The sequence below is a fragment of the Pelobates fuscus genome, chromosome 2, assembly GCF_036172605.1.
Source record: "Pelobates fuscus isolate aPelFus1 chromosome 2, aPelFus1.pri, whole genome shotgun sequence".
NCBI lineage: Eukaryota > Metazoa > Chordata > Amphibia > Anura > Pelobatidae > Pelobates > Pelobates fuscus.
This window is the reverse complement of record NC_086318.1, coordinates 19,562,037-19,586,114: the sequence shown is the minus strand read 5'-3', so window position 1 is coordinate 19,586,114 and position 24,078 is coordinate 19,562,037. Positions and strand designations below refer to the sequence as shown.

The 24,078-nt window shown below is 39.6% G+C and overlaps 1 protein-coding gene across 3 annotated transcripts in view; it reads left to right on the top strand.

The window, feature by feature from the left end:
- The window catches only part of EFR3B (EFR3 homolog B), a 188,302-nt gene that overhangs the window by 107,491 nt on the left and 56,733 nt on the right, over positions 1-24,078 (top strand). For 2 of the 3 annotated variants that reach the window (XM_063441984.1, XM_063441983.1), the window contains exon 4: positions 14,001-14,151. In XM_063441984.1, the coding sequence (XP_063298054.1) occupies positions 14,001-14,151 (151 nt within the window). Of the gene's footprint in view, positions 1-4,227; positions 4,365-14,000; positions 14,152-24,078 lie in introns of those variants that run through there. The other variant, XM_063441985.1, reaches the window with a different exon arrangement.

The window sequence follows — 24,078 nt, the reverse complement described above, 5'->3', positions numbered from 1 at the left end:
TTTTACCCAGTACGAACAGAAATTAGCATAATATATTTTCACATTGAAAGAGCTTCCATTGCGTCATGCTGAAGATCAGTGAGTCCCGGCTTCTCATTTGTAATTTTCCCATGCTCCGTTCTTCTCATTCCTTCGATAGAGACCCACTTGGCTTCAAAGGACATTTGTTCTATTTTGTGCCTTCATGCTATGAAAAGCCTGACTGCATTCATAATATATTCCTTGCCTGCAAATACTGGCCCAGAGAAACGGCAAATAGATATGAATGAATGACCAGCTTTATTAGATCGTCTACAGTTTGTACCGCAGGAGTCGAGAGAGAGCATTTATCCTGTCTTGTTTGGTTACTGAAAACATATGTATAAAATTAACTGGCAATGGGTAAAATATCCAGGTCTGTAAATTACATTTATAAGTGACTTAGAGGAGTTTTCAGGGGGCGCAAAATGGTGTGCTTGTTTGTACACACACAGTGTGCAATGTCACAATTCACACAGGATTGTGGGATATCATAGATTCACATCCAAGGGATACATTATATGTATTGGGAAAAAACGGTATCAATTGATCTTATTTCTGTTCTATTACTAGAATATTCTGTAATAATGTCTTTTTTTGACAAAAATATTTTACCAGGATTAAAATCACCCATTGATACAAAATGCGAGGCCTCGTTCAATTCCATATTGTGGATACTTAAAACAAACATATTATTTGTTAAAGGGACACTATAGTCACCAAACAACTTTAGCTTAATGAAGCAGTTTTAGTGCATAGATCATGGCCCAGTAGTCTCACTGCTCAATTATCTGCCATTTAGGAGTTAAATCAGTTTTTTATGCAGCCCTGTCCACACCTTCCTGCATGTGACTTTCTGAACACAGCCTTTCTGAACAGTTCCTGTAAAGAGTCATCTAATGTTTATACTTCCTTTATTGTACATTGTGTTTAATTTGGGATTTCTTATCTCCTGCTCTCTTAATAGCTTTCTAGACCTTTCAGGGGCCTCCTGTGTATGATTAATGTTCAATTTACAGAGCAGAAGATACAAATCAGAAGCATGTTTACATCTGATTGAAAATTATGTCATTTGTTTTCATGCTTACTGTGTCAGTCAGAGCCAGTGGAGGTGTGGCTAGGGCTGCATAAACAGAAACAAAAGTGATTTAACTCCTAAATGAAGAAGCAGGAATTGAGAAATGAGCAGGAAAACTGTGGGAGGCACAATCTATACACTAAAACCTCTTCATTAAGCTAAAGTTGTTTTGGTGACTATAGTGTCCCTTTAAAGTATTTCTATGAGAAACTCAATGCCGTTGCAGGAAGGGTCTGTACTTGTGTGGAGTATTGTAATTGTTTAGGAATTTATAGGAATGATTTATAAAAATAGATAAAAAAAAAAAAAAAAGAAACAGGAGTTGCCACTAAATGCTACCCCTCCCACATGTTAAAAATATCAATATTAGAGAGGAACAGTCTCTTTGAAACTGATAGCACTAAATAAAACCAAATAGTGAACAGTGTTTTTATTTTATATTTCTCAAATGCTAATTGGTCCTGGCATATGATGCAAATTAAAGATACCATAATTCCTTACATGTAGATCATCTCAAAAAGATGGGAGATCTCATTTCTGCTTCTAAATTGTTATACTCTGTATTATATTTTACAAATCTTTGATATGTCACGATGGAATCCCCTCCATCACCCCCGTAATGTTGTTCAAATTGTTATATATTTTTTTTGAGATTGTTTTCTTATGTTTTTTTGATGGAATATTTGTTAGTAAAAATAATTTGAAAAGAAAGAAGGGAGCTGCTCGCTACCCAGAGGTGCATTAGTAGCAGGTGTATCTTTCATTTATCCTTCACCCGTACAAACACTTCAATAAATCACCGCTTTTAGGAAAATCGAAATTCCAATCAAAAGAAAAGTGACCGTTGCTGTTCTAAGCCGTTAATAAAGAGTTGTTTTAGTTTCAATATAACCGGAGTAAACTTTTATATGAGACCTGAAACGCACTGCTTGCACTTAAAAAAGGTTCAAATAGCATCCATCTGCACAGATTGCGCTCCCGGGATATCTGACAACAATCAGATGATATCATTCTATACAATTTGAATTAATTATTAATTCAATCTTTACAGAAATAGCGGAGGGTTATTGCTTGTCTTATGTTTAAACAGACCTCTGGAATATTTGATAGCAAATAAAATATATAGATTTATTTGCCATATCCATGAAACAATTTGTAGCTACCCCCTATCCCTAATTCGAAGGGGACCTAATTGAAAGAAAAACGTATAAATATCCTCCCCCTATCCGTCGAACCTTTAGTCTTTATTTTCCTGTTCTATCCCTATAGGAAAGACTTTATTACATTTTTCTCTTTGGCCTACCTAAGGGTTGTTACCTTTTACCCCAGAGGAGTTCAGCCTCTCTTCCTTGGGAAGCCTCGGGGCACGGCCCAGCACAACGCTGTCCCCTTAAAGAATTCCCTTTAGTGACTTTCATTTACCCTAGGGGTTGCCAGCAGTGGTGGGATTCAGCCAGTTCGCACTAATCTGTTTCCAAAGTGTAACAAGTTTCTCAGAACCGGTCATTAAAACGACAGACTGAACCGCCTGGTCCACGGTCTGTGACTGAGGGTCTGACACGAGGAGGGGGCCCTGTGGCTTGCCCTTTATGCTGGCAGGTGTGGGGCTTCTTTAGTCAGTCTGCTAAGAGGTGGTACATCATTGTCCAAGAAGGTTTGCTACCTGCCTCCCATCCACCCATTGCTGCTGATTTTCCTGCAGTTAATATTATCTGTAGTTATTGCAACCTTTATGTTATTATAAACATTGCAGCGTGATAATTTGTTTTACAATGTTTTGTATTTAGTCAGACGGCTTTAGCGGTGTATAGTGGTCACTGTATAACCGTGTAATAAATATGTTTTATGTCTATCAAAGCCCTTGGAAAGCACCAAAATCACCGTTGTTTTTTTAAGGATATAAGTTTTCCATAGCTCATTACAAGCATTTAGAAAAAGATTTAATCCTATTTAATTTCAGAATTTTCAGTTATTTATTTTTTATTTGTATAGATCCTATATACATTTATGGGAATGCAGCATCAGAAATATGCCAACAGTATTATAGAACAAAGTGTGTATATTGCTTAATGCACATACTCAGTAAGTTAGGCTGCTGGATCTGCACAATGCTGTTGCACATTGTCTGTACATCCTATTGCAGATTGCAGAGAAGCGGTGTTTCCCCAGAGTTCACCTTGTTCTTGGTTCCTAGAATTCAGCCATAAAGGCTCTGTATAATATATTCTATGAGGCAGAGAAATGTGTTTGTCCAAGAGAAGACCTGTGTTGAGACGAAGGAAAGTTTAGTTGGGCTAACAGAGATAAATGTACCCCATGTATATGTGGAGCTGGGAAAGAAGGCACGACAATCTGTAAAAGCAATAACTGCGCATGAACACTAACAAATGTTGGCCTTCAGTACAAATATGGCTGCTCTGATTCCTTCTAATTAAGGAAAAATAGTGCATTGATTATGCTTGGAAATCTTACTGTCACTGCATTATATTATTACTCTCTAACTGTCACGTTACTTTGGGGGAATCAATTCCACCTCGCTCTTGTTTGTAAAAAACATTTTGCAAAGGAAACCACTAATAGACCCTGCAGGAAGTAATAAGTGCACGTGGAAAGGGTATCCCCCGGTTTTCGGGTAAAGTGTAATTTAAAAATATATTCCATAGGGTCAAATAACAGAATCTCTGAAATATATGTCTGTATGTGTACTATGCAGAGCTTTCTGAAACGTTCCTTTAATTCCCTTTAACAAAAACCTTTTTTGTACTAAATCTGTTTTAATAGCTTCATAATCACTAAAACAGATTATTTTGATAATCTTTAAAATAGTATCAGGATTCCATCACGTTTTGACAAGTTAACCCCTCCACCCAAACCATCAACATGTACTGTAACAGGGACAGAAAGAAAATGGCTAATAAAATATAATGTTTCACAAATAGTCCATACTATGCGCTCGACCTCCGTGCTCTTAATGTAATAAATGCACACGTTTCCCATGACTTTCATCCTCCATTTGCACTGATAATACCCGGTCAGGATTACTCTGCTGCTTATTCGTCCCAGAACCGGCTGCACATCTGTTCTTTGCCGAAATGCTACATAAAACGCTGATCCCTTTTGTGGCTTTATCATCGTCCTCTTGGCTTGATCTGAGAACACTGGGTATCTTTGCCTTCTGCTAAATCTGCAGCTGCAGTCGCAAGGTTAATTCCATCCTCCGTCCGTGAGGACCGCAGCAAGTTGACCAGAAGATGACTTGTTGGTGCAGGTATTGTCCTCTGTGATTTGTCTTCTTTGACATTGCATTACAGTGACGGATGTAGGCAACCTCCAGGCAGGTCATATTCAACCTCTGGCTCTCCAGCTGCTGCGCACTGGGTCTCCTCTGATGCTTGGCAGGGCATTATAGGAGTCAGCGTCAACAGCAGGTGGAGTGCCAAAGGCTAAATGTCCCCATGGATCCTTTAAAGGCTGGAAGGTGACATGTGTTCGTTTTCTGCTGATGTGAAGTTGGCAGAATTCCTGCATTGCAGCTAGCTTGTATTTTCCAGAAGACAGCTCTATAGTACTGAATTATTTCATATCCTTTATTCTCTGAGCAATTCTAACTCCCAAAGAAAGTCTCGCTCTCCTTTCATTTCTTATTCGGACCTCCTCCTGCCTGGGTGCTGATGCTGAAGGTGTACTTCCTTTGCAATTTTGCTTTTTACAATATAATGTTTCTCAAATGTATTCTATTGTACGCTTGCACATCAACTTGTTTTCTTTAATCTCAGATTAACTGTGTGTTAGCTGTACATGCATTGTTGTATAACACTCGGACTTCCAGAGGTGATGGTCTTTGTGCCAGATGAATGATCCACTATTTATGCTCACCACTTGACTGCATAAAGGACAGGTTTTGTAAATTTACTTCCATGCATACACACTATGTAATACTTTCCAAGAGGTTTTATAGTAGTGTCACTTTTGTACGCAGCTTTTCCTAGGTCTTATTAATGTGTACCATTTTAGGAGCACACAGTGTCCTACCTGTTACATAGTTGCATAGTTACATGAAAAGAGACCTGCGTCCATCAAGTTTAGCCTTCCTCACATTTGTTTTTCCTGTTGATCCAAAAGAAGGCAAAAAAATTCAGATTTTGCAACAAACTAGGGAAAAAATTCCTTCTTGACCCCAAAATAGCAGTCAGATGTCTCCTTGGATCAAGCAGCTATTACCCCACTAATTAGACATGATATCCCTGTATGTTATGTTTTTGCAAGTATGTATCCAATTGCTGTTTAAACATCTGTATGCTCTTACTGTAAAAAAACCTTTTCTTTGCCTTAGATGAAATCTCCTTTCTTCCAGCCTAAATGAGTGACCTCGTGTCCTATGTATAGCCCTGTTTATAAATAGATTTCCAGATAATGGTTTGTACTGGCCCCAAATATATCTGTTATCATATCCCCTCTGAGGCGCCGTTTTTACAAGTAAAGAGATTTAAATTTTTAACTGAAATGCTCCATTCCTTTTATCAATTTTGTAGCCCGTCGCTGCACCTTTTCTAGTGCCATAATATCCTTCTTTAGAACAAAATTGCACAGCATATTCAAGGTGTGGTCTTACCAGCGATTTATAAAGAGGCAAAGTTATATTTTCATCTCGAGTATTTATGCCCCTACTTATACATGACAAAACCTTACTGGCCTTGATTGACATTGCATATTGCTGCCTAATTTGTTGCCTATAACAATTCCCAAATCCTTCTCGTGTGTGGTTATCCCTAGTTCACTACCATTTAGGGTGTAAGTTGCTTGTGCATTCTTGACCCTGAAGTGCATAACTTTGCATTTCTCTGCATTAAATATAATCTGCCATTTTAGTGCCCAGTCCCCCAATCTATCCAAATCCCTCTGCAGCAAAGCAATATCACATTTTATTACTATTACTATATTATTTTTGTGTCATCTGCAAACACTGAATCTTGGCTTTCAATGCCTATTTCAAGAACATTTATAAATATGTTAAATAGACGCGGTCCCAAAACTAAACCCTGAGGGACACCACTTACCACTTTTTTCCAGCCTGTAAATGTACCATTAATGACAACTCATTATACTCTACCCTTAAAGTGACACTATAGTCACCTTAACAACTTTAGCTTAATGAAGCAGTTTTGGTGTATAGAACATGGTGTATGCCCCTGCAACCTCACTGCTCAATCCTCTGCCATTTAGGAGTTAAATCCCTTTGTTTATGAACCCTAGTCACACCTCCCTGCATGTGACTTGCACAGCTTTCAATAAACACTTCCTGTAAAGAGAGCCCTATTTAGGCTTTCTTTATTGCAAGTTCTGTTTAATTAAGATTTTCTTATCCCCTGCTATGTTAATAGCTTGCTAGACCCTGCAAGAGCCTCCTGTATGTGATTAAAGTTCAGTTTAGAGATTGAGATACAATTATTTAAGGTAAATTACATCTGTTTGAAAGTGAAACCAGATTTTTTTTTTTCATGCAGACTCTGTCAATCATAGCCAGGGGAGGTGTGGCTAGGGCTGCATAAACAGAAACAAAGTGATTTAACTCCTAAATGACAGTGAAATTGCAGGGGAATGATCTATACACTAAAACTGCTTTATTTAGCTAAAGTAATTTAGGTGACTATAGTGTTCCTTTAAGCCAATGTTCTACCCAAGAATTATCATCTTCTAGACCAATTTCTTTTAGTTTGAAGACTAACCTCTTGTAAGGAAGCGTATCAAATGCCTTGGCAAAATCCAAGTAGATCACATCCACTGAAACACCCTGATATATACTTCTATTTACTTCTTCGTAGAATGCAATTAGGTTAATTTGACATGACCTATGTTTCATAAAACCATGCTGATTATTGCTAATAACACAGTTCTTCCCAATGAATTCCTGAATATTATCCCTTAATAGCCCTTCAAATATTTTCCCAGTCACAGAAGTTAAGCTCACAGGTCTATACTTTACAGCCAAGGAACTCCTTAAATACTCCTGGGTGAATACCGTCAGACCCCAGAGCTTTTTTTACATACAATTTCTTTAACTGCCGTAGCACCTTGTCTCGAGTCATCCAATCACAAGTTATCTGCAAGTTTTTGCAGCGATCATTTGCATATCTCTTGCCATAGGATCCTCTTAATATATACTGAAGAAAAATAGTTATTTAACATTTCAGCCTTTTCCTGGTCTTCATTAACTAACAGACCCATCTCTGTTTCCAGTGTACCTACACTTTAATTTTTTTTTTCTTTTAGAATTGATGTGCTTGAAAACATTTTTGGGGTTGGTTTTGCATTCTTTGGCCATCAATTTCTCATTTTCTAGTTTAGCCAAGTCAATTGCCTTTTTGCAAGCATTATTGGCTTCCTTATATATCTTATATAAGATGCCTCTGATTTGTCCAATTTAAATGCTTTAAATGCCGTTTTCTTATTTTTAATCTCTTGTTTTACTTCTCTACTAAGCCACATTGGTTTCAATTTGTTTCTTTTATATTTATTACCAAATGGTACATACTGAGAAATGTACCTTTCTAATATTTGTTTTTAGAGTTTCCATTTATCCTCAGTGTTTTTTTTCACTAAGGAGTATATTCCCGTCGATATGTTGTAGAGCTGCCCTAATCTTATTGAAATTGGCTTTTTAAAAATTATACATTTTAGTATACCCCACGTGCTTTTGCTTTTTTGAGTTTATTTAAAATTTTACTATATTGTGATCACTATTTCCCAAATGCTCCCCTACTTGAATGTTGGTCAAAAGATCAACATTGGTTGTTATAACGAGATCCAGACAAGCGTCCTTTTTACTTGGTGCTTGTACCAGTTGTGACATGAAGGTGTCATTTAACACATTCAAAAACCTGATTCCCCTTGCTGAAGTAAAAGACAATCTATCCCAATTTATGTCTGGGTAATTAAAATCTCCAATAATTAACGTGTTACCCCGATTTGCAGTTTTCACAATTTTCTCTAACAGCTGTTCTTCCTCGTTAATATTTACATTAGGTGGTTTATAACATATCCCAACCAATAACTGATTTGCCTTCATTTGCCCCAAGCAAATATCTACCCATAAAGCTTTCACATTTTCCTCATCACAATCCACTTGCTTAAGATTTGGCTTTAACTCATGTTTGACATCAAAACATACCTCACCACCCTTCTTGTTTTTCCTATCCTTCCTAAATAACGTGTACCCATTTAAGTTAACTGCCCAGTCATGTGTCTCATCCCACCATGTTTCTGTTATGCCTATTATATCATATTATTTAGTGTATGCTATTGCCTCTAGTTCCCCCATTTTGTTATATAGGCTCCTTGCATCAGTAAGCATACATTTAATATTATCATGAGTCATTTGTACTTTTTGTGAATTTTTATCAATATTACATACCTCCTCTGTTCTGAGCTTTCCCCTCCCGGCATCTCCACCCCCTTTATACTGAGCTAAAGCCCATCTCCTTCCTATCTTATCTCCATTTTCTTGATTGCTTTGACCCTCCCCTACTACTAGTTTAAAATCTCCTCCAACCTTCTAGCCATCCTATCCTCCAGCACAGCAGACCCTCTTCTGTTTAGGTGCAATCCATCATGACTATACAGGTTGTACCCAAGCGCAAAATCGGCCAAATGCTCTTAAACCCCCAAACCCTCTTTCCTGCACCAAGACTTCAGCCACGCATTGACCTCTCTAATCTCCCGCTGCCTTTCTGCTGTAGCGTGCGGCACAGGTAATATTTCTGAAAATATTACCTTAGAGGTCCTTTTCTTTCGCTTACTTCCTAGATCCCTGAACTCATACTTTAGGACCTTCCATTTTCCTCTGACTTTGTCATTGGTACCAATATGGACTATGCCAGGTGGGTCATCCCCAGCCCCTCCCAATAATCCCTCCACTCTGTCGGCAACATGCCAGACCCGAGCACCGGGATACAGCAAACTGTCCGGTTGAGGCGATCAGAGCAGCAGATTGCCCTATCTGCTCTCCTAATGATAGAGTCCCCTACCACCTGTCTAGCGTTCCTTACCCTCTCAACCCCACCGGTACTAGAGGGGCTGTTCACACGGCTGTTAGAAGGAACAGCTTCCTGCAGTACAGCTACTCCTGAGCTGATGCTCCCAACATATTCACTCAAATGGACAAATCTGTAAGCTGCACAAGATCAGGACTAGCTAAACCTTTCCTCTCCCCCCCCCCCCCCCCTTGCTTCCTCGCCCCAATGTTACCCAGCTATGTGCCTGCTCTCCAACTGTCTCATCTCCTCCCACTCCACTACCTGCACCCACTAAACTCTGCTCAGTGGGCAGCAGACTTAAACCGTACTGATCTCCCAATCCTTTCCAAGTTCTACTCATTTCCTCCCCACGTCTACCCAAGTTGGTATTGCTACAGCAATGTAATCTATTTCCCTTTCAGCCGTCAGTGCCAGTGGTATCCCTTGTTAGTCTCCTTGTCACGTCATTTTGTCCTATGGTTAGCCCTTTATAGCTATGAAAATCGAGCCCATGACAGCTATCTTGACATTTGCAAATGCAATATTAATGTTAGATCATTATCATTAATGCCTCCCTTATCTTCCCCTCCACTTGAAAACTATCACTCATCAGAAAACATTAACCAATCTATTCATTTCACAGATGTGCTACAATACCTGCCCCTTTATATGTTTTATAGCATGCGTGACTGCATTGTAGCAGTCAAGGAGGTGGGGAGGGAGGGACTTGGGCCACTATAGGGCTTCCTTCAGGGCTGTAATAGGTTAGTATATGTTCACAAACAGCCATTATATTTACATTCTGGACCTCAAAGACGATTACTGACAGTAAAATGTGAATGGAATTGTGAAACTCTCAAAGCCTTTTATCTGCCTTATTTCTATATTTTTTTGTGCCTTTTTCAAAATGTGAGTGCAACAGAGTATAATGTAATAAATAGCTTTTCGTACAATATGTGATTTTTAGTTTATACCTTAATCTCAATTTAATTTCTGATTTTTATGGTTTTTATTTTTTTTATTTTATTTAGTTCACTGTTTAGTTATTTTCCCTATCTGGGCAGCACCTTTCCTGCAATTCCCTTTAAAAGTGTACATTTTTATTTATATATATATATTTTATTTTTATTTTTTCAACATTTATTTCCTGGTACGTTCAGGATCTCGTATCCTTACCATACACAAAAATATCCTTGCATTACTGTTCAAATTGGCCGTGGAATATTCGTTTCGAGGGCTTATTATTGAGTTCTATATTAAACCCTTGTATTGCGTCTATGAATTTAACGGGGAAGACAGATTCGAAATGCATACAATTACAGCACTTAGTGGAACGGTAATTTTGAAATATTGTTAGAATCAGCTTGTGTTTAATTGGAACACAGGCAATAAAAATAAGTAGAAAGGCCAACAACAGGTACACGTTTTGACACATTATTGGTAAACAAATAAATACTGTTAATTGGAACAGAAACGTTAAAGGAAATGTCTTGGTTACAAAACGGTCATTTTCAAAGCATGTGTGCAATTGCAGAATACCTATTCAGAATACCTTTCCCAACTGCCTAACTTTCTACCTTACCTTACTTGCTTCCAGTAGCCAAGGTGAACTGCCCCCTTTTAGGCCAGCACCTGTTTCTTTGTGTTAGGCAGTGACCAATCAGATACTGCTCATATAGAAGCATTGTGGGCACAGGAAACACGATAAATACATATTATTATTCCAAACACATTTGGAATCTATAAAACATACATGAAAATAGATGGTAGTAAAAAATATATTAGAAACCTAAATAATAATATACTGGATAGTTTGAAAATGATATTAAATCCAATCAATACAATACAGTTGTGCTATAAAGGGTTCTATACCTGTAGGCCCTTCTTCGATCTATCTGTGTAGTACGTCTGGTGACAAGGGTCAATGCTACATAGGGATTAGCTGATAAACAGCTCTGTGCAAGGAGATAAGACCCACACACACTAGTCCTTCTGAAGTAAACATGTTGCTCATACAGAATGTAAGTTGGGGAAAAGTATATTTTTAAAAAGTGAGTAGAAAGGTTGTGTGATTGACAGCCAGGGAAGGTGTGGCTAGGACTACAGAAATAATGTAATTTAAGTTATAAACGGCAAAGAATTGAGCAGAGATATTGCAGGAGTAAAATCTATGAACCAAGACTGCTTTATTACTCTGAACCGGCTTTGTTACTCTGAAGACCCCTAAGGTGACTTCCTGTAGAACAATGCCTCCATGGAAGTCTTGCCTTGGTAATCCAAAAAGTCCCTCTCCATGCCTGGAATCCTATCTCATAATCCTCAATATCTTCAGTATACAAATGGGATTATGTGCTGTTTAAACAAGGGATTCATTCAGATAAACTGGACTTTTGAGCTTTGAGGAGAAAGATCTGTAGTGGCTTTGAACATTTGACTAGATGGCATAGCTTGCAGCATTTAAAATCAGTAAGCATGGACTCTATCTATGAATGACTACATGTGAACTTTACCAGGTCATAAATGAATGAGTTTGGTTAATCAGGAGAAGACACATTTAGAGTTCTTATTTAGGAAGCAAGTTGGTAATACTGCATATTCATGACAGTTATTTGTGGATAAAAAATTCAATTATCTGATATCACATCACTTATTTACTATTCCGGGCCCCACAACAGTCCCAATTTTTGTGGACCAGTTCCAATTTTGCTGTCTGGTCCTGCTGATTTAGTTCCCAGGTATTAAATGAGCTCACACTGTATATGGGTCTAGGAGCAGTGCTCTCTGCAAAGTAGGTTAGTGGCTGGCCTAAAAAGCCTTTTCAGTGGGTGTGCTCTCCTCTATTCCATCACTAGTGATGGCCCCCGCAGGCAAGCCTTCCGGTCTTTCCTGATCTCATATCTCATGTTGGGAGGTATGTTACTCATATGGGATTGACGGAGGTGGTTGTTAATCACTGGCTGAACTTTGCTGGATTTAAGACTTGGGACTAAAACCATGCTGAAATCACTGCATAGTCCATTTTTCCATTGGAAACATCTCATGAGAATGGCCACCAAGTTCCTAAAGAAGTGTATCTACAGGCCTTAACCTTTATAGCTTATGGGAAAGAAATATGGCTTATTTTGGTAACCGTGACAATTTCAGAGATTAGTGTTGCTCCCAAGTTGACCTGTATACTTTTCCTAATGTTCCTTCAAGCTTGAGTAACCATATTCTATGTAAGCCATACATCGAAATACACCATTCTTCTTAACAAAGGCCTAGAACATGTCTGACTGGATATCTTTGTGCGTGATTGTAAAAAAAGATCTTCCTACCTTCTTCGACAGGCCATCAACACATTTCAATATGAAAACCTTTAAAAAGTAAAAGCCTCTTAAGATTAATGCCCCATTTTAATAAGCTTCCCAAATGATTTATCTTCAGAAGTCACCTTTAAAATATGTGCTAAGTTATGTAGATAAATCATTAGGAAAGTTTTTCAAACAGTATTGAACCATCTGAGGTCCACATCAGCTGCTAAATAGTTGTTACATTAATCAGATTGGTGTTTCAATAAGTCTAAGAAATCAAACCCTACTCGTTGAGCTAATTCCATGTTGTATTGGTACAGGTACAGAGTAATGATTGTAATCACCCCAACACCTCTTCCTGTGACATACATCTCACTGACACATACATAAAGGTCTCCATGTGATTCTTTAGTTAATCTAAATATTGTACTCCTCATAAACAAACTATGGCTCATTCAAGGCCCAACACCGAAATCAACCACCATGATCGTCCATCAATCACAATGATGAATGATTGTGATGGGTTATTTATCTGATCTTCTCTGTAAAAAAGTGTGGTGATCAGCAAAATGATTGACTAAATCTATTACAGCCCTGGTATAACCGGTACCATATATCATTAAAATGTACATGTCAGCGTTCGCTGGTTTTAATTGAAACCTGGCTGAATGATCGTGTTGGAATAGATAGGCATACATTTGAATGGACAAACTGCTTAGGCTGGATTGAAATACTGCAAAGGAATTAAATAATGAATGGATTAGAACAGAGAATGTGATGTAACCCCTCGCTCTATGGAAGGGCTGCTTAAGTCTATTACAGGCAAATTTGGATCCTCTGATATAATATTTTTTTAAGTACTTATCGGAGAGGGTCTGCTTATTTATTTATTTATTTTTATAAATATTTTGGTACTTATTTCATTACAGAGAGTCTCAATTTTTTTATCACAACTTATTCCATAATCGTTTTTATAAAATGTGTGTAATAACGAGATACAGCGTAATTCATATGCTTTTGAGGTCAGAGAACATTTTTACAGGCAACGGGATTAATGAGTCAGGCATTAAAATGTGAAAACAAATCAATAAAATGAAATACATCATTAAGAAGCCAAGATTAGTGGTAAAGATTCTTTGTATCAGATTTGTGTCAGATCAGACATCTTAAATGGGCCCAGTTTCTGGAGTGCAACATGCACACAGTGCGAATAATACAGGGTCTCCTGAGCTTGAAACAGTGGCTTTCAATAGCTATCTATCTGCCCAGTGGGTTATTCATGCTTGGCCTTGAGGGTACAAGCTTGCCCCAGGGACAGTACCCACTTACTGTTAGCAGAGATTATATAACAAATTAGATTGACACACGTGTATATGTTTCTCAGTTTTAGCTTAGATGGTTTTAATGGGAGCGTTTTCTGAGCATATCCGTTATTTAAGGGCAGTTTAATGTAAATCTGGACTTGGCATCGAAATGCTGTTTGAATGAGATGTCCACTTGAAATGAATTCTGAAGTCAGTTCTAGCGTTTGCCAATCAACGTGTGCTGTCCGTATGGTAAAGGTTTTCCTGAGAACCCTCTTTGCTTTCTCTTTGCCAGTTATGTCTGCATTGCTATGGAAGCGCTGGACCAGCTGCTGATGGCTTGTCACTGTCAGAGCATTAACCTCTTCGTGGAGAGCTTCCTGAAGATGGTGGCTAAGCTGCTGGAGTCTGAGAAACCACACCTGCAGATCCTGGGTACTAACTCGGTGAGTGAACATGGGGACTCGGAGAATATAAATAGAAACGCATATTGACACCTAAAAAGGTTTATTTCACAGCTCCTTCTAACTAGATGTTCCTACTGTCAAAGGAGCACTCCAAGTACTACAATCAATACAGTGCAGAAAAGTGGTTATGGTGTCAGGTGTGCCATGGCACCCCTCCATTTTATGTAATTTTATTTTTGTATTACCTGCAACCCACTTCCTCTACTTCCAAGAAGCTTTCAATCCAGTGGTACAGGGCCTAGTTAGTCGACTGATGCCCTCAGCCTTTGAGCTAGCTCAGGAGAGCTAATGGAAATTAGGGACTTCTGGCTCTTCATAGGAAGTAGCGCAGGCAGGGAGCTGTGCCTGTTCAGCCTCACTTCTGTCACTGGTAGATATTGGGGCTCCCCTAGCACCATAACCACTGTAGCCAGATTATGGCGTTTGGAGTGTTCCTTTAATGCCCTCAAATTTTTTTTTCCCCATTTTTTCAGATCATATGGACAAGGCACACTTGTTTATTGTAATTGCCTTATATTGTGGGTCATGACCAGACCCTGCACACCTCAAAGAGGAACCTTACCCTATACCAGGCTGACAGGAACGCATAGAGAGAAATAATATGGGCATAATTATTAATAGCAATCAGCGAGATTACTCTATACGTTTCCATGACAATTGTTATACTTTCATAAATATGAATTGCCTTTTGTACATGACTAAATCACGCTTATTTTATAAAGGGCCATACAAAACATATAACTATGTACGAACCAAAAATATTCATACCACCTCAACTATTAACCAGGTCAAAAAAATCTGACCACCAGAAGCTATTAACCAGGCCAAAGGAATCATACCAGCTCAGCTATTAATCAGGCAAAAAACAATATTACCACCAGATGCTATGACCCAGGCCAAAGCAATCATACCACCAGAAACTATGAACCAGGTCCAAGTAATCATACCACCTCAGCTATTAACCAGGCCAAAAACAATCTTGCCACCAGAAGCTATAAAACAGGTAAAAGCAATCATACCACATCAGCTATTAACCAGGCCAAAAGCAATCTTACCACCAGAAACTATGACCCAGGCCAAAGCAATCATACCAACAGAAGCTATGAACTAGGTCAAAAACAATCAGACCACCTCAGCTATTAACCAGGCCAAAAACAGTTCATACCACCTCAGCTATTAACCAGGCCAAAAACAGTTCATACCACCTCAGCTATTAACCAGGCCAAAAACAGTTCATACCACCTCAGCTATTAACCAGGCCAAAAACAGTTCATACCACCTCAGCTATTAACCAGGCCAAAAACAGTTCATACCACCTCAGCTATTAACCAGGTCAAAAACAGTTCATACCACCTCAGCTATTAACCAGGCCAAAAACAGTTCATACCACCTCAGCTATTAACCAGGCCAAAAACAGTTCATACCACCTCAGCTATTAACCAGGCCAAAAACAGTTCATACCACCTCAGCTATTAACCAGGCCAAAAACAGTTCATACCACCTCAGCTATTAACCAGGCCAAAAACAGTTCATACCACCTCAGCTATTAACCAGGCCAAAAACAGTTCATACCACCTCAGCTATTAACCAGGCCAAAAACAGTTCATACCACCTCAGCTATTAACCAGGTCAAAAACAGTTCATACCACCTCAGCTATTAACCAGGCCAAAAACAGTTCATACCACCTCAGCTATTAACCAGGCCAAAAACAGTTCATACCACCTCAGCTATTAACCAGGCCAAAAACAGTTCATACCACCTCAGCTATTAACCAGGCCAAAAACAGTTCATACCACCTCAGCTATTAACCAGGCCAAAAACAGTTCATACCACCTCAGCTATTAACCAGGTCAAAAACAGTTCATACCACCAGAAACTATGACCCAGGCCAAAGCAATCATACCAACAGAAGCTATGAACTAGGTCAAAAACAATCAGACCACCTCAGCTATTAACCAGGCCAAAAACAGTTCATACCACCTCAGCTATTAACCAGGCCAAAAACAGTTCATACCACCTCAGCTATTAACCAGGCCAAAAACAGTTCATACCACCTCAGCTATTAACCAGGCCAAAAACAGTTCATACCACCTCAGCTATTAACCAGGCCAAAAACAGTTCATACCACCTCAGCTATTAACCAGGTCAAAAACAGTTCATACCACCAGAAGCTATGAACCAGGCCGCTGATACCACCTGCAGCTCTCAGTGAGACCACAAACAGTCATACCACCTGTCCAATTGGGTTCTACATGGATTTCATTTTAGCTCCATCTGCTAGCTAAAACGAACATCATAAAACTTGTAATGTATGTGTTTTTATTCCTTACGAATTATTGAATTATGTGAATAATAAAGACCTGTGGGTAAGGAACAAAGATAGACAAGAAATAGGTCAAATGAAATAATGTTTGATATTCATTGCCATCACCATCTTTCTGATATCAGGCTTTCATATATCATATATTCAGGCTTTCCTTCCTGCACAGGGGTAGCATTAGGAAGCCTGGGGGTGCAGCTAGCCCCCGTCACCATACATAATACTCCCTTGTAAAAGCAGAAGTGGTCATGTGGGCGTGGAGCAATGCTTAAACAGATAAGAAACCAAATAAGCACAATAGGTTTTCAGGAAGTGTGAAGGGAGGCTTTGTGATTCGCAGTAAGGGAGCTGTGACTAGGGCTGAATAAATATAGCAGAGAATGAATGGCAGAGAATAGAACAGTGAGACGTCGTCGGCGTTATCTGTACAACAAAACCACCAGAGCCACTTCATTAAGCCAAAGTGATTCTGCTGCTTAGACTAACCATGTATGTTACACGTGTCATTGTTTTTCTCATAAACATATAGAAAAGGATGGCATCCCACGTGCATGGAAGAATAGGGATCTTGAATAGATATAATAATTTTTTTGCAGTAAATTTGAACTTATCATGTCTGCAGCACAGGGGTACTATTCAGTGCAAAGAAAAAATAAATAAAAATAATGCCAGAAAAAGCAAGTGCTTCGAATCCAAAAGGAAAAAGTTATTCCACAAGGTACATAAATAAACAGGATAAAACAAAAGCCCCCCCCAAATCTTCCTTACATGTATTGGACCAACCATTATTATTATTATAACCATTATTATTGCCTCTTTTGGATTCAACTACCACCTGTACGCTGATGACACTCAGATATACCTCTCCTCACCGGACCTCTCCCCGGCCGTCCTGCAACGTGTCACTGCTTGCCTCTCTTCCATCTCTGACTGGATGTCGTCACGCTTTCTCAAACTTAACCTCTCAAAAACTGAACTCCTTGTCTTTCCTCCTCCTAATACTGATCCTCCTCTCTCACTCTCCCTTCAAGTCAGTGATATCCACATAAGTCCATCCCTACAAGCGCGCTGTCTTGGCGTCATACTTGACTCTGGTCTCACCTTTGAGTCTCACATCCAGTTTGTTGCCAAGTCCTGTAGGTTCCAACTCAAAAACATAGCCCGCATCCGCCCCTTTCTTACGCAAGATGCTACCAAGGAGCTTGTCCATGCTCTAGTAATTTCCCGCATGGATTACTGTAACCCTCTCCTGATTGGTCTCCCCAAAAGCCGTACTGCCCCGCTACAGTCTGTAATGAATGCTGCAGCTAGACTGATTTTCCTATCCAGTCGGTCCTCTCACACCTCGCCCCTCTGCCAGTCCTTACATTGGCTCCCTGTATCCTATAGGAGTCAATTCAAAGTGCTAACCCATACATTTAAAGCACTGAACAATTCCAGCCCCTCTTATATCTCTTCACTGATCCAGAGGTATGCCCCTCCTCGTACCCTCCGCTCTGCCCGCGACCACCTCCTGACCGCTGCTCGCACCCGTACGGCCAACTCACGCTTGCAGGACCTCTCACGGGCGGCTCCTCTCCTATGGAATAACTTGCCTACTGCCATCAGACTCTCCCCTAGTCTTCAATCATTTAAGAAGGGCCTTAAAACCCATCTCTTCAGGAAAGCGTATGGCCTCCCAGAGTAATCTCTCCCTTACATACCTGTCGCTTGCTCTCCTATGGGATAGTGCTTTGCTCTCTCCTCCAGCTCTGCTTCACTCCTACTTGATATTTCCTATCCTAATGTTTCTAATACCCCACCTCCTATAGACTGTAAGCTCATTTGAGCAGGGTCCTCTTCAACCTATCATTCCTGTAAGTTTTCTTGTAATTGTCTTATTTATTGTTACATCCCCCCCTCTCAAAATATTGTAAAGCGCTACGGAATCTGTTGGCGCTATATAAATGGCAATAATAATAATAATAATAATAACCAGTAATTAGACATAGGGGACATAGGCTATTACCTGATGCATTTCATTCTAAATAAATATTAGCCATAAGCTAAAATCACAAGGAACAAAGTAAGAAATGGAAGATTTAAGTTTGATGATTCCCATGTTACTTTCTCCAGCTGCGTAACATGACTTTGTTCATCGTTACAGATCGTACCCATTCAGTAATGCATGCAGTCTCTGATAGAACTGTCTCGGCCTGGTTCTTACTGTTCTAGATACTTGTAGCAAGAGAAGGCAAGGTTCTTTTCATAAACTTCCAATAGTGGAAGACAGACTGAGAATATTATAGTTGGCTGTTGTTCCTCCTATGCTAATCTAAAGTGAGCAATTCCCCTGTCAGTCTTTAATAAGTGCGATAGCTCATTACTCAGTCACTGCAGCTAGTCTGAATGGACTTGCTGTTTTTATTATGACCGTGCCAGTAGTCCATGGCCGAGCTGTTAGACTCTCTTCTTGCAGAGTGCATGGAATGATAAATCCGTTTCGGCCCCAGTGAGCAGGCACTGTTGTAAGTGAGCGGTTCTTTATGCAGAGTCAGGCCAAGTCTTAATTTACTGCCCGTGATTCTTTCTGCACAGAATATGCTGTGTGTCCAATACTTTATCTCCAGAATGCTGGTCACAACATTCACTGGAAAGCACACATGGTGTTATCAGTGCAGGATTTAGTCGCATTCTATACATTTTGTGAAACTCAGGTTATCGTGGAGCCGGAGCTGAATTCTGCTATGCACCAAACAGAATAAATCTAGAGATTATCAAACAAAAATAAGCAATGTAATAGTTAAGGAAAGCAGAACAGGATTTACCATAAGGTAACCAGGCCGCCTGGTATCCAAGGGTTAGACGGGGTCTCAGCACCGTGAATATACTTGGCTCCATTAACCATTCTTGTGTGAGATTCTTGGGGGGGAAGGGGGACTGGTTTTGTCAATATCTCCCTTGGAATTAAACAGGAAAATACATTAATCCTGCACTGTTGGTGGGCCATGAGGACTGCTTTGGGAACCCCTGAGCTAGGGGATATCTATAGCTTCCGACATTTATTTTTCTGCCACAAATAAAATCTGCAGGTAAAGCTAACAGGGATGGGGGAATTCCTTTCGCTCGACAATCAGTTTAAGTTGCCGAGCAGGCAGTTTTTGTGAGCGTTTAGTCCTGCCGCAGGCAAGTAGGAGGGATGCTCCTGGGGAGGACAAGTTCTATACCCTCAACATGTTTAGACCACGTTTACTCCCTCGTGGTCCAGCGCTCATTGATAATTCAGAGCACAGCGCCTGGGATTCCCAGCATGCACTCTGACTCACTCAGCACCTCTTTTGTTACCGTATTTCCTTTTGTTTCATGTTTATACTTTTGTGTCAGTATTTCTCTATATACCATCAGCTACCAACCATCATTTTCTTGTTCTCTATACACAATGGTTGTTTTACATGCGCCCCTGTGTTTGCGTTGGTTGGTTATTGAAATTTCAGGGTATGCCCAGAGCAAGGACATAACAGCAACTTCTTGTTCACTGCCAGAGGTGACTAAGACATTTATTTCTCAAACTGATGGGAAGCGAGCTGTAAAGCTAAACACACACTGGTTTGCTAGTGAAAGTGACGTGTCTCCACCAAGCCAGCTCTCCCGTAGAAAAAAATGACTTTATCAAAACAAACCAGGCATTGTACACACACAATAGACAAACTCTGACATTCCACACTTGTGCTATTCTAGTGCAGATTGTTCAGTGGATATCTATAGTGTGCATGTGAAGGAAAAATGCCTTGAATGCCTTGCAGGAAAAAGAAACTGCTTGCAGAACAAATTCACATCCTACGAAAGGCTGAGAACTACTGGGCCACGATACCAGGTCAGGAATCTGAAGATATCTACACATTGAGTATGTTTAAAGCAGTAGAATAACTACTGTGGATCCCAAAGGGACAAGGCATTAAACCATAAACATCTGCTACCCCTGGAAGAAGCAGTGGCTTTGGAACATTCTATAAGAAGAGACAATTACTATCCAGAAAAAGGGTAGTGGTGGCTTTCGAACTTAGTGTGACCGGCAGTGGTCCCAAAAATGTTACAGCTTCGTGTCCATTTTATCAGGCTGGTGTACACAGGGTAATTGTATTAACTCATTGTCAGTGAGTCAGTAAAGAATTCCATTGATTTATAATCGGCATTAGGAGTGATTCCAACCTCCATGCCTCTCAACCATTCTAATTTCATTAGACTCGCTTGGGCTGCACTCAGAACACTTGGACCCTGCAAAGAGCATGTCCTTCCCTCAGTGGGCTTGTCTATTTGAGTGGCATGCATTCATGCCAAGCTGACCTGCCATTTCTGGGCGGTGCTGCCCCCTTTGGGCTGAGCCAGTGAGGTGACCATTCCACTGGCCTGCCCCCTTTACCACCCCCCCCCCACCATTGTTGGATTCATTGTTAAAAAATCTTAACGTCTGTAGGAATTTATTCCAAGTGTCTATTTACGAGGGCCATTCTTAATTTTGGCCCAAATCCCTTTGGAATAATTTCTGATGCTGATTTAAACAAACTTAATCGAGGCCTTAGTTAACTGTTTCTATCTGGTAAATTGGGATGCAGAATTTACTGTGATTAAGAAAAAGTTTTGGCCTATGCTCTCCTTGAATACTAAATATGATGGATAGAAACGTGTAATTTGGAATGTAATAGACAGGGCTATTCAGTGTGCCCCGTGTTACCCACATCTCTCGAGGAAACATTTTTATAGTTGCAAAGAATCGAGGAGTACCCATTGTCAGGATTACAGTATTATCCAGCATGTAGAATTGTGTAACACAGAGGACTGATAGGTAACGTATACCGGACCTTAGAATGGCCGGACTAACGTACCAAAGAATAGTCAGAAATAGCTGAGGTCAAGGGAAACAGAAAGAGACAGTACGATAAGGAAAAGCCAGGAGTCAGGGATGCCAGAAAACAGGGAAGTCAAAAACAATGCCAAAGTCAAATAACCAGAATTACCAGAATCAATAACGCGCTCTCGGACAACCACAAGGGAAACCACAACAGGGCACTGAGCAAGAGGAGAACTGGGCCTAAATACCCCTCCTCTGGATCTGATTGGTTGTAACCGGCCTTTGACCCCCAAAGGCAGTTAGCAGGTTAATATTTGCATGATTGCTGCTCAGCACAAACCTTCCTGTGGATTGATTGCTGCTCGGCACAACTTTTCCTGTCAGAACAGTAAATGCCATTAATCACATTTTGATGAGCAGATAAATACGTGACACCCATCTCATTCGTAGTTTTTCCTGACCTATCCAGTCCCTTTCAGAGCTAGTGACAAAGCAGGGAGGGGGGACGAAAATATTATAATAATAATAAAAAAATAATAATAATATAAAAAAATAAAATAATAATTAATACAATAATTAATAATATAACAATCAAAATGCCCACCCCCACCAACACATACACAAACACACACTGCATCACACACACTCACACTTCATTCATATACACACACTGCATTCATACACACACTGCACTCATACACACACTGCACTCATACACACACTGCACTCATACACACACTGCACTCATACACACACTGCATTCATACACACACTGCATTCATACACACACTTCATTCATATACACACACTGCACTCACACACTGCATTCATACACACACTGCACTCACACACTGCATTCATGCACACACTGCACTCACACACTGCATTCATACACACACTGCACTCACACTGCACTCACACTGCACTCATACACACTGCACTCATACGCACACACTGCATTCATACGCACACACTGCATTCATACGCACACACTGCATTCATTATATACACACACTGTAAATAAATATTCAATTAATATAATTTTTTTAGGATCTAATTTTATTTAGAAATTTACCAGTAGCTGCTGCATTTCCTACCCTAGTCTTATACTCGAGTCAATACGTTTTCCCAGTTTTTTGGGGTAAAATTAGGGGCCTCGGCTTATATTCGGGTCGGCTTATACTCGAGTATATACGGTAATCAAACACGGAATCAATAAAGGAATATAAATGTCTATTCCATGAATGATTAAAGGGATATTCTACTCTCTAAATCACTTCCAGCTTAGTGAAGCAGTTTTGGTGTATAGATCATGCCCCTGCAGTTTCATTGCTCAAAAGTGTTTAGGAAGGGAATTTTTGTAGATAAATCATTAGGACATTTTTCTAACCGTATTGAGCCATTTAGAAATCGCATTAAATTGAGGCCAAGTTTAGAATAGCAGTATTGTAGAATAACAGTTAAATAAAATGCCGCTTTCCATTGATCCCGTTCTGATTATCAGTATGAAATATCTAAATCTCTTTGATTTGCGTGCTCGTTCGTGACGAATGCAATTCTCTGGATATTCTGCGTTCCACATTCAGCAGGGTCACTGAAGTTCTGTAGCAGGAAGGTATTTCTGTGATCCTGGGAAAGCTGAGCAGTTTGTAGTGTTTAATAATATATGATGAAGGGGAAAGCATGCTTCTATTATTAGCAACAATTCAATTCCGCTTTCCTCCGCGGGGAAAAAAAGAATAACATGGAGACTTCAGTATAAAAAGAACGAAATAAATGTCAGCATAGCTAGAAAGCACTGTAAATCCAACATCCTGCAGCCATCACACAGATTTGGTCCTGGCTGTGTAAACGCACATTGTGGTATTATCTAGAGTAGACTATCTCTATTAGACAGTTTTCATGACACGTTCAATTAGAAGATTCCTGTAACCTCTCATTCGGCTGCCTGTGGACGCTGTACAGCAGTTACCAGAAAACAATAAAAAAAAAAAAAGCATCCCTTAGCTCTGAGGGTCATGATAAAGATTTACATTTACATTTTTGGAATATTTGTATGTTTTTTGTTCAAGCCTTAATATAACTTCTATTTTATTTTTACAAAACATAACTTGTATGGCATGTGTGACAGGAGCGCAGCCTGTGTTTTGGGGGGTTTTGCTTCAATTTTAGTGTCAGATCAGAGGTGCAAAGGCCAGACAATTTTCTAGTTTTTTTATTTTACTTTTTATTTATAATCATGGATACAGGATACTGCAGATATTATTCAGAATTCTGCTAAGGATTCCCTCGATACCCCTTTATTTCATATTGCCCCTTAGCTGCATAACATGCCTTTACTCCATACAGCTTGAGTTAGGCTGCAAAATTTTACAGGGTCTGTAACCCTTACGCTGCCATGGACTTATGCTGGTTACACATCCTGCTTTCCGGACACATGACATGTGTGACATGTCATGATTCCCTTTTATTCCAGAAGTTTGGTCCTTAAGGGGTTAATCTCACTGCAGAGAACAATTAATGTACAACTAAAGCAGACCAGTCATTATGAAGTTAGAGAAATAAGTGCTCTTTTTTATGCGGGTACAGCGTATTTATGAAACAAACTGTTTTCATAGGGGTGTATCCAACAGACCGCAAAAATCAACCAATCATAGACGTTCAGTGCAAAAAGTATAATTCTCATATAACATTACGTATTACAGTTATTCTGCTGCGCATGTCTAGCACGTCTTCTGTTAACTGAAGTACATGGCA